This window comes from Triturus cristatus, chromosome 1_1, assembly GCF_964204655.1.
Source record: "Triturus cristatus chromosome 1_1, aTriCri1.1, whole genome shotgun sequence".
Lineage (NCBI taxonomy): Eukaryota > Metazoa > Chordata > Amphibia > Caudata > Salamandridae > Triturus > Triturus cristatus.
Genome location: NC_140579.1, coordinates 89,672,882 through 89,685,218, shown reverse-complemented (window position 1 = coordinate 89,685,218; position 12,337 = coordinate 89,672,882). Strand labels below are relative to the sequence as shown.

The window sequence follows — 12,337 nt, the reverse complement described above, 5'->3', positions numbered from 1 at the left end:
GGTTTTCGTACTGCTTTTCTGTTTTATTCATTTGAGAAAGAACAGTATGTATGGTCCTTCATTTACTGCCCCTGTGGCACATGCTGCTCTAATTGGCCAGTCTGAGTGGATGATATGGTCGGTTGGAATGATCGTTATCCAATTGTGTTTTTTTTGCCTATTGTTATTCTGCACCAAATGTGGTTTAGCCCCTAGGTTTCTGATGTGTATTGGGTTTTATTTTTCAACGTTCACAGACTTCTCATTTCACAGAACACTGGACAAATACATTTCCAATGCTGCACTGATTCGGTCATGACTTGCAGAATTGAATTGAAATCAAATGATTGGTTTATAGCTGGCAACAGAGGTGGAAGTCTGCCCGCGGTCTGAGAAACAACACTCACGGCAGAGCAAGTTACAGACATAATGGCGACTGTGGCTCGGTGCAGACAGCTGGTGAGGCAGGGTCCTCCATGGGTGCAGTTACACAGGTGATCCACTTTGTGAAGAGCAAGGGGATTGAGTAGAGCTGCCTCTGTCCCTTGCTCTGAGGTTGCACTGAAGGAGAACATATTCCAGGACGATTCCTAGGTAGCAAAACATGTACAAGTCAGAGTACAAAGACTACTGTGATGCTGGTTCAGGCTAAGAGAATCCACCTAGAAGCTCACAGCCAAGGAGGATAGGCCCAGATTGAGACTGCTTTCCCAGTCTAACTATCCCTGGAGCACAGGGATCTCTGGTGCTCCAACTATCTGAGGCGTTGGCGCCCAATACCGGCTTTGCCCTAAACCTCAACCCGACAGAGACTATTCCATACAGGCATGTGCCGCCATAACTCCTCGCAATGAAGTGCATGTTGTTATTCTAATCGCATCTTAAGGATTGTGAAGGGACATTACGTTGCACACTAATCATGGGATGTTGACCCTATAACTAGAGCACGATCTCTCCCTTATGGTGTGGGATTGCACTGGTGACATCAGACCGGCTACAATGGCAGTTTAAAAGGAATGTTGTTGAGTCAATTAATAAAAGGAAACACCAGTTTTAGTCTCCGCATTACACCAATGCTTTAGACTCTTGTCGTCTCCGACATACGTAGCACGTGAAACTATACATGCCGAGAGGAGGAGTGGAGTGAAATATGTGAGGGAAAACCAACCGTTAATTTTACCACTATCCCGTATGTTTTGAAGATCTCAAATAGTTCCAATACGATTTGAGTTTCTATAAAAGATCCAAGCGGTATTATGTTTTCCACTCCTCATAACTCAAACAAATAACTGGACCCTATAACACCGCTAAAAACTTAAAGCTGCGACCACGGGTGAAGATTCCCTGCAAAATGGAGGAACCTTAGCAGCCAAACCCAGTCCAAAAGCTGTGCCATCTACCTTACCACTGTTCGAGCAAGAAATAAATGAATCTCCAACTGGAAATACATTACAATCTGAACTAAAATACCAAAGAAACAATGTTAGAAAAAATGCATAAAGCAAGAAATAAACAAAAAGCAAACCGTGTTAAATCACTTGGTATTTCTGTAACAAACCAGCGAGATAAAATGAATAGAAGGATTAAAGAGGAGGTAAAGAAGGAAAATAGTGACACAATGACGGTCAAAATAGTTCAGTCTTTCCCAATATTTGAGTCATACGAGGATCTCACAAAAAGAAAGAGACAAATGAAGCTCCGGACAGTGAGAATGCTTAATATATGCAACCTTTACAAATAAAGAATAGCACAATTAATAAATCATAATGCATGAAAACAAGGGCTTCATATGGAATATCCAAGCTGAATCTGGGAAAATCTTAGACTTAAAATCTACATGGACAACACAAAGTGCAAAAAGAACTGAGTCAGTCGATCAAGATAAAATCCTTCTTCCCAAGTGCAATTCCACATCAAAAATAATGTTTACTTCTAAATAACAATCGAGAGGAAGACATGATATCTTGAACAGAGGTAATATAATAACATTCTTACAGGCTGTTCCCGAACTAACAGAAATCAATTCAGTTGATATAGACTATCGAATTTATAGAAACGTTAGATAAAATCGACCCTAATTATTTGGTCGAACCCTGCTGTGGCAAAAAAGGTATTCATGGCAAAAGAATATTTACAGACTTGCGGGATCCTAGTGGGAATGGTCCCCCTTGCCGTGTATCCAGCCCCATTTGCCTTAGAAAACATTAACCGAAGGATGAATAATTATGGGAACCAAAGACTCCCTTATTCAACCCTGGTCAATCCAAGAGAAAACGCTTTATCCATTGTATCCCCACATCAAAAAATGAAGTTACTTTCAGATGAAATGGGAAAGACAAAATTAAACACAGGCTGGCTAACGTAGGCTTTCTATGGGAAACGTGGTTCATGATATCGGAAGTCTGTCAGACTAGAGGGATCTAAACTTTCAAATGAAAATGAAGCATTCCTCAGCAATAAAAATGAAGAACACAGGTCGCCCAAAGGGAGGTTTAGCTATATTTGTAGCAGGAGTTCTACAAATTGAAATCGAACCAGCCAAAACTCAGGACGAGAATATTTGCGGGGCTTTTGCCCCTCCCTTATATCCTATACAAGAGAATATGTCCGCCACTTTGGAGGGTCTTGATGGGCTAGACTGACTAAAGCACACCCCCTATGGTATGCCAAGCATAGTATTTTTTTTAAAACTCTTTTTTTGGTAAATCTCTAAATTTCACAAACCTCCAGAACGAGGCATCAATGAGTAACGAGACACTGAAAATAATCATTGAATCTCCACAGCAGGGCTCACTTCCAGAAGTTGTAATAACAGGGGATTTTAATATGAATTTACTACAGTCTTTTTACCGAGGCGGTTTGATTACCCAACATACTATTCATGGTCAGTTCCGACACAATCAAAAGATCTTGGGATGTAAAAGCTATTTCCTTAGTAAAAGATCTTGAATCCCTTGGATTACGAATCCTTAAAGGGAGGTATCATCAAGACTCCACTCCAGAATGGACCCACTATCCCACCTTTTCCAATTCCATCTTAGATTGTACGTTAGTATCTCTTCTGCTTTTACATCAAGTGGTATCTTTCAGAATATTGAAGACTCGCAAAAGTGACCATGGACAACAGATGATAGAAATTGGGGTCCAAAACTGCTTTCATCGAAAAGCGCCATCTATTCCCGGAAAACATACAACAGCTAAATAGACAAAGGGACTCGCTAATCACAGAGGCTGACAATAAGAACAGCAAAATATTTTGCACTGCTGGTAAAGAAATGAAGCAAACAAATATAAAAGAGTAACATTAATTGTAACATCACTAGTCAGGATTGGGAGGCACACCTTACTAGCGTAATACCCTGGATCAATCGGATGTAAATACTTTGCCAAAGCCCAACTTTGCTTTAATACAAATCTCTTTAGAAGAAATAGAGGTGGCACCGCATCAGAGTGCTGGGGGTGAGGCCCCTCATCCTGATGGGGTCCCTATCGACCTCTTAAAATGTAACCCTGGCTTCTGGGCACCTTTATTATTAAATGTTTTTATAACAGTTTAGCTTTTGCCCCTGCACCCCATACATGGTCTTTATCTATAATTGTGTAGATTTTTTAAAAGGGGGACCATTCCTTGCCCAGTTGTTATAGGCCCATATCTTGAAATTATATCAACTTAAACTTTTTAGGCCAGGTCCTATACAATTGTATAAATGAGTGGGCCAAAGAAAAGCCCATACTTTATTCCAACCAAAATGGGTTCAGAGCAAAAGTTGGCACAGTAGAGCAGTGCCTCAACTTAAATTTGATAATAGGTAAATACACAGTAGCGAAAAAGTATCCAATGTATTCAGCCTTTATGGACCTCTCCACTGCATTTGACAATGTTGTGAGCCACCTTGAAATGCATATGATTGGACAAAGCACTAGTGCACTTTCTGGCATATTTCTACAGCGGCATGAAAGCGAGAATCAGAATCAATACCCAGGGGGAAGTATCCAGAGATGTTAGTATCCCTAGAGCCGTGAGGCAAGGATGTCTTTTAGCCCCACTTTTATTTATTTTATATATAAATGACCTCCGCCCGTTTTTAGTAGTTCAGATGTCCTAAAATCAAAGGCTCTCTTTTACCGTCACTACTTTATGCCAATGATGGCATGTGGATGGCTTGTAATCCTAGTGCACTTCGGCAGTTAGTAAGTGGCTTTGTAAATTTTATGGCGTCATTAGACCTGTGCACAAATTTTAAATAATCAATCATAATGTCTTGTGGCCATAAAAAGTATTAACTGGCTACCCTGAAAGTGGGTAATTCTTCTCTTCAATGCACAAGCACTTTTTGTTACGGTGGCATGATCCTTTCTGATGGTGGCTCTTGGCAAGCCCACATAGCGCATAGTGGGAGTAAACTTTCCAAATCCATCGGCTCACTCCTCAGCTTACCTCGCCCCAGGAACAAGGAGCCTTAATCCCTTTATTGAACATTTGTAAAACACAATGTCTCCCAGTTGCCACCTATGGGGCTGAGGTATGGGGTGGAACGGGGAGCCTTAATCCCTTCATTGAACATTTGTAAAACACAATGTCTCCCAGTTGCCACCTATGGGGCTGAGGTATGGGGTGGAACGGGGAGCCTTAATCCCTTCATTGAACATTTGTAAAACACAATGTCTCCCAGTTGCCACCTATGGGGCTGGGGTATGGGGTGGAACGGGGAGCCTTAATCCCTTTATTGAACATTTTTAAGACACAATGTCTCCCAGTTGCCACCTATGGGGCTGGGGTATGGGGTGGAACGGGGAGCCTTAATCTCTTCATTGAACATTTGTAAAACACAATGTCTCCCAGTTGCCACCTATGGGGCTGAGGTATGGGGTGGAACGGGGAGCCTGTGGTGGAGAAGTGTGGCTCAATGATTAGAGCGGCAGACCCTGATGCAGAGGTCTAGCCCGGGACCAGGGTTCAATTCCCCGCCTCGGCGGGTCTTGGGCTCAAAAATTCCACGGACCTGATAATTCTCGCCTCGGTGCCTATTCCAATCATGGAGTGCAACTCTGGGCAATAGCTTGCTTAATCTCCACAACGGCCCCCACAACGCTAAGGATGCCTGGCCTCCACCTTGGGGGTGCCCAGGAGTGGACGCCTCACAAGGAAAGCCAGGATGGGTTCCACAGCGGTATTCGTACAAGCGCCTTGAGACCCTTGCGGGTGAGTAGTGCGCTATACAAGTATCAAATTTACATTTAATCCCTTTATTGAACATTTGTAAAACACAATGTCTCCCAGTTGCCACCTATGGGGCTGAGGTATGGGGTGGAACGGGGAGCCTTAATCCCTTTATTGAACATTTTTAAAACACAATGTCTCCCAGTTGCCACCTATGGGGCTGGGGTATGGGGTGGAACGGGGAGCCTTAATCTCTTCATTGAACATTTGTAAAACACAATGTCTCCCAGTTGCCACCTATGGGGCTGAGGTATGGGGTGGAACGGGGAGCCTTAATCCCTTTATTGAACATTTGTAAAACACAATGTCTCCCAGTTGCCACCTATGGGTATGGGGTATCGACAAATGCTCCCAAATCCAGTTGGAAGATCATAGATTTTGTAGGAAAATTCTGGGGGCCCCAATCTCTAGCGCAAACGTTATACCACAGTGAACTGAACATTCCCTATGTTGACGCTAACATCAGCGCTCGTCCATTGCTCCTATGGTTAGCAATTTGGAATACCATGGAGGCAGCTCTCACAAGAGACATTATAACAAACTGTCTCTCTTGTGATAAAGGTGGAAACATTCCGTGGTTGGCATATATTAAATCCTGCATGTATAAGTCTTTCAAGAACTGTTTGAGAACCCGGATGGCCCTCACACTCTCAGTAAAAGACAGTGGCACACGGCCTGGTGTGAATTTTACACATTGAGAGATCGAAGAATGAGCTTGGTAAATCAAGAGTGGAAGCTCACCTGCATATGAACAGGGACGGCTGCGCCGCCATGGAAAGGGATTGGATAAGCCCAAGGGGGCAGTGGGAGCGCACTCTGTTGTACAGTTTTAGGGACGGTATTTGTTAAGCTTCCTACTAGGTTTCCAATCTAACTTAGATTCCTACCACTGTCCCTGTAACGGGAAGTCGGGTCAATCAATCAATGGTACATTTGTTGCTGTTTTGTTATTTTTATTCAATGTACACTAAAAGCATTGTTTTACCATTAATTGCATCTATCATGTGGGACTGTTTTTGAAAAACGCGGTGAGGGCACGAAAAACAATGGATGCCTTTTAGGGCTGAGGTTTTCCGTGGTATTAGGATATGGAGACTGGATTGATTCTACCATGATTAGGACTATAGCACAAGTCTGTTTTAACTATGTGTGTGCATGGTTTGTATTTTTATGGTTGCTTATGCAACTGAATAAAGATTTGTGAAATTGAATTGAATGGAATAAGACATCTACAAGAAGACTCTGTAGACTGTGTAACAAAGGGATGGAGATCATTGCCCATATTGTATGTGTACGCCCTGGTCTAATAATAGAAAGGAAACTATGGTTTAAAAATTATTTTAAGGAGCAAGGGATCCATCCTTGTATGCAAGCGGTTATTGCATGCCTTAGACCCAATGATAAATTGTCATTACGCAAACATTTTAAATGTGGTTGGAAAATAATTATTATTGGATAGGGGATCACTTGAAGTGCACATGAGTCCATCCATTCAAACTATTCGAATTATACTCTGCCATTTTTGTTTTGTTATCCCAAGCTCTATATTTTATATAGTACTGCAAATATTATTGCATTTTAGCTATTGTATAGGGCACCTGCACTTAAGGGCAACGTAATATTTTTGTCTTCGGAATAAATAGCAAGAGTTTCTAGTTTTACAAGTAATCCGTCTACATTTTATAAACATTAAATGTTTTTATATTAGTGTTTTTGAGTCCCAAACTTCGATGAAATGTTGCTTGATGTATATCTTTTATTAATAATGTTTTCTATGCTATGGCTTTAAATAACAAGGCATGAATAAACATGAAACATTAAGAACTTTATTCCAAGAAATTCACCTGGACACGGAGCAATCTAGGAAATTCCTGTACTTTGGGCTTTCCAATCAACTACTGTCCTCTTCTCTGAACCAAGCCTAGCATTGCCTCTATTCTGGAACAAAAGGACGACTGAAGAGTGAAGCACAACAGCAGGGCCGGCTTTAGGGCAGTGCGACTGGTGCGGTCGCACTGGGCGCTGACTTGTGGAGGGGGGCGCTGTGACCTCAGGTGGGCGCTGTGTTTAGCAATATCTTAAAATGAGAGAGATTAGGGGCACTTTTGGAGGTGGTAGGGATAGAATCCGAAGAAGTGGCCATGGGATGTAGGGGCGCCAAAAGTGATTGTCGCACAGGGCGTTATCTGCGCTAATGCCGGCCCTGCTCAACAGAACAGACATTACTTGCTCAAGCAGTTAGTTTAAAACTATAGCTAGTCTGTACCTGACCCGCATGCCAGCATCTTCCCACAGCTTCACCGGGAACCAGGACATGATCTAAGAACACCACTAATGAGAAAGCTACTATGCAATGGACCAATGACTAATGAAGCATTCAATTCATATTCCTCAAAGCATAGTTGGTTTTGTCAACGACATAAGCTTTGCGATGAATGGCTCTAATGCACACAATGGCTAAACCTAATTATATTATTCTACCCTCAGAATGACTGGCTGCAAGAAAGTGCCAAAGTGGCCTCAGCGTCTGTCCTTTAGCGTCAGCGTATGTTTTTGTCTAAGAACCCCTTTCCCCCAACAGCAAAATGAGGGCAGCCTCACTCTGTGACCTTTAGCACACATACCTAGGACAATTTCTGCAACTCCAATTGGTATATTTCTAATGCATTGCATTACTTTTTGATCAATTGTGTGATTATGACCCGTTTAAAAAAACTCTGTACATCTGAAGTTTTATTTATGTTACTTTATATGTGTAGTGTAGGTCAATAGTCCACAGCGGCCCCCTAAAGAACAAGCCTATGTTCTCAAAAGTATTTTTATCATGTTAAATACCGTAAGCAAGCAAACAAGTGTGAAGGGTTTAAAGGCACAGCCTCTAAACATACAAAAATATCCTATTTGCAGTAGTGCTTTTAAATTAAGCATACTAACTGTATGAGGTGCAGTGAAAAACATATCCAGACAAACATTGTTTGTGAGAGATTGCAGGATACAGGAATATATTTTAATTATTAAAATGTAATGTTGGTGTGGTCCTGGGCAGCCTCTTAAAGACCTTTGGTGTAGCCCTAGCCAGCCTCTCCAATGGGGAGCATCGTGTAGTCTGGTCCCAATTTCAGCTGCTCCACCTCTACAGCACACATACCTTGTGCTCCTCTGCAGCCTCTGGAATGGGAAGCAGTGCAGGTCTGGCCTCGTTGCTGTCCTGGATTTACAGCGCACATACCTTGTGCTCCTCTGCAGCCTCTGGAATGGGAAGCAGTGCAGGTTTGGCCCGGTTGCTGCCCTGGATTTACAGCGCACATACCTTGTGCTCCTCTGCAGCCTCTGGAATGGGAAGCAGTGCAGGTCTGGCCCCGTTGCTGTCCTGGATTTACAGCGCACACACCTTGTGCTCCTCTGCAGCCTCTGGAATGGGAAGCAGTGCAGGTCCGGCCCCGTTGCTGCCCTGGATTTACAGCACACACACCTTGTGCTCCTCTGCAGCCTCTGGAATGGGAAGCAGTGCAGGTCTGGCCCCGTTGCTGCCCTGGATTTACAGCGCACACACCTTGTGCTCCTCTGCAGCCTCTGGAATGGGAAGCAGTGCAGGTCCGGCCCCGTTGCTGCCCTGGATTTACAGCACACATGCCTTGTGCTCCTCTGCAGCCTCTGGAATGGGAAGCAGTGCAGGTCTGGCCCCGTTGCTGCCCTGGATTTACAGCGCACACACCTTGTGCTCCTCTGCAGCCTCTGGAATGGGAAGCAGTGCAGGTCCGGCCCCGTTGCTGCCCTGGATTTACAGCACACACACCTTGTGCTCCTCTGCAGCCTCTGGAATGGGAAGCAGTGCAGGTCCGGCCCCGTTGCTGCCCTGGATTTACAGCACACACACCTTGTGCTCCTCTGCAGCCTCTGGAATGGGAAGCAGTGCAGGTCTGGCCCCGTTGCTGCCCTGGATTTACAGCGCACATACCTTATGCTCCTCTGCAGCCTCTGGAATGGGAAGCAGTGCTGGTGTCGCCCCGTTGCTGTCCTGGATTTACAGCGCACACACCTTGTGCTCCTCTGCAGCCTCTGGAATGGGAAGCAGTGCAGGTCCGGCCCCGTTGCTGCCCTGGATTTACAGCGCACATACCTTGTGCTCCTCTGCAGCCTCTGGAATGGGAAGCAGTGCTGGTGTCGCCCCGTTGCTGTCCTGGATTTACAGCACACATACCTTGTGCTCCTCTGCAGCCTCTGGAATGGGAAGCAGTGCAGGTCCGGCCCCGTTGCTGCCCTGGATTTACAGCACACACACCTTGTGCTCCTCTGCAGCCTCTGGAATGGGAAGCAGTGCAGGTCCGGCCCCGTTGCTGCCCTGGATTTACAGCACACACACCTTGTGCTCCTCTGCAGCCTCTGGAATGGGAAGCAGTGCAGGTCCGGCCCCGTTGCTGTCCTGGATTTACAGCGCACATGCCTTGTGCTCCTCTGCAGCCTCTGGAATGGGAAGCAGTGCAGCTCTGGCCCCGTTGCTGCCCTGGATTTACAGTGCACATACCTTGTGCTCCTCTGCAGCCTCTGGAATGGGAAGCAGTGCTGGTGTCGCCCCGTTGCTGTCCTGGATTTACAGCGCACACACCTTGTGCTCCTCTGCAGCCTCTGGAATGGGAAGCAGTGCAGGTCCGGCCCCGTTGCTGCCCTGGATTTACAGCGCACATACCTTGTGCTCCTCTGCAGCCTCTGGAATGGGAAGCAGTGCAGGTCCGGCCCCGTTGCTGCCCTGGATTTACAGCACACATGCCTTGTGCTCCTCTGCAGCCTCTGGAATGGGAAGCAGTGCAGATCTGGCCCCGTTGCTGTCCTGGATTTACAGCGCACATACCTTGTGCTCCTCTGCAGCCTCTGGAATGGGAAGCAGTGCAGGTCTCGCCCCGTTGCTGCACTGGATTTACAGCGCACATACCTTGTGCTCCTCTGCAGCCTCTGGAATGGGAAGCAGTGCAGGTCTTGCCCCGTTGCTGCCCTGGATTTACAGCACACATACCTTGTGCTCCTCTGCAGCCTCTGGAATGGGAAGCAGTGCAGGTCCGGCCCCGTTGCTGCCCTGGATTTACAGCGCACACACCTTGTGCTCCTCTGCAGCCTCTGGAATGGGAAGCAGTGCAGGTCTCGTCCCGTTGCTGCCCTGGATTTACAGCGCACATACCTTGTGCTCCTCTGCAGCCTCTGGAATGGGAAGCAGTGCAGGTCTCGCCCCGTTGCTGCCCTGGATTTACAGCACACATGCCTTGTGCTCCTCTGCAGCCTCTGGAATGGGAAGCAGTGCAGGTCTGACCCCGTTGCTGCCCTGGATGTACAGCGCACACACCTTGTGCTCCTCTGCAGCCTCTGGAATGGGAAGCAGTGCAGGTCTCGCCCCGTTGCTTGCTGCCCTTGATTACAGCGCACACACCTTGTGCTCCTCTGCAGCCTCTGGAATGGGAAGCAGTGCAGGTCTCGTCCCGTTGCTGCCCTGGATTTACAGCGCACATACCTTGTGCTCCTCTGCAGCCTCTGGAATGGGAAGCAGTGCAGGTCTCGCCCCATTGCTGCCCTGGATTTACAGCACACACACATTGTGCTCCTCTGCAGCCTCTGGAATGGGAAGCAGTGCAGGTCTGGGCCTGTTGCTGCCCTGGATTTACAGCACACATGCCTTGTGCTCCTCTGCAGCCTCTGGAATGGGAAGCAGTGCAGGTCTGGCCCCGTTGCTGCCCTGGATGTACAGCGCACACACCTTGTGCTCCTCTGCAGCCTCTGGAATGGGAAGCAGTGCAGGTCTCGTCCCGTTGCTGCCCTTGATTACAGCGCACACACCTTGTGCTCCTCTGCAGCCTCTGGAATGGGAAGCAGTGCAGGTCTCGTCCCGTTGCTGCCCTGGATTACAGCGCACACACCTTGTGCTCCTCTGCAGCCTCTGGAATGGGAAGCAGTGCAGGTCTCGTCCCGTTGCTGCCCTTGATTACAGCGCACACACCTTGTGCTCCTCTGCAGCCTCTGGAATGGGAAGCAGTGTAGGTCTCGCCCCGTTGCCTGCTGCCCTTGATTACAGCGCACATCCCTTGCAATCCTGTATTTTATTTCGAACAGGGAGCAAAGCATGAGGCTGGCCTAACCCTTCTCCAGACCCAGTGCACACACACCTTGCACTCCTGGGCAACAGCTCGATTGTAGTGTAGTACTTTCTGTCACAGCATCTGAAGCAGACCGAAAGCACACACATACTCCTGGGCAGCAGTCGAATGGAGTGGCCCAGCGGCCCCAGCCTACTTCTGACACAGCACTAGAGCACCCACACCTTTTACTCTTCGGCGGCCTCTTGGAGTGTTGTGTTATTCCCCCCCCCCCCCCCCCTCCCTCATTAGCAGCACACATACCTGGTACTCCTGGTCAGCCTCTCCAATGGGAGTATCGTATAGCCTAGTTACACCCCTGCCCCAGCTCTGTAAGCACACATACCTTGTACTCCTGGGCAGCTTCTCGGATGGGGAGCACCGTGTGGGGCTTGTGGTCACGTGACATGCTGCAGACCACACAGATGGGCTCCTGGTCATCTTCACAGAACAGTTTCAGTTTCTCTTCGTGTTCTTGGCACAGATTCGCCTCCTGGGGGGTGGCACTCGGTACCTGAAGCTGTTTGGCGATTTCCACCATGTTCGCCAGGTGCCTGTTGGGCCGGAGGGATTTTGTCTCGGAGACTGCTCTACACTGAGGACACGGGAAGTCTGTCTGCAGCCCCTGCCAGCACCGAGTGATACAGGACAGACAGAAGGTGTGTCCACACTCCACGGACACGGGGTCTGTGAAATATTCCAGACAGAGGGAGCACGTGGCCTCCTCCTTCATGCCTCTGAGGTGGTTTGCAGTAGCCATGATGTCGTCCCGAGCAGGTAAACGTGAAGTTAAGTTTCGTTTCTCACAGTTTTGTGAAAGGGGCGTGTCTGTCCCTCCTTCCTTATACACCCTCCAACTTTCATTGGCTGCTGCACCTATACAGACCTGCCCGTCCCTGTGAGGCTGATCTGGGCGCGTCTGCAGCGCAGAAGTGTCTGTGGATGAGCTGAGATCGAGTGCAGCAGAGCCGGTGTCAGCCTGGGCCTGTGTGCAGCAGAGCAAGGAGTGTCTGTGGAT

The 12,337-nt window shown here is 47.3% G+C and overlaps 1 protein-coding gene across 1 annotated transcript in view; it reads right to left on the bottom strand.

The window, feature by feature from the left end:
* The window catches only part of LOC146869567 (E3 ubiquitin-protein ligase TRIM39-like), a 164,672-nt gene extending 152,538 nt beyond the window's left edge, over positions 1-12,134 (bottom strand). Inside the window, exon 1 of the mRNA XM_085606262.1 lies at positions 11,666-12,134. Coding sequence (XP_085462388.1) covers positions 11,666-12,079 — 414 coding nt within the window. The 5' untranslated portion in view covers positions 12,080-12,134. The remainder of the gene's footprint in view (positions 1-11,665) is intronic.
* Positions 12,135-12,337: the final 203 nt, after the last annotated feature.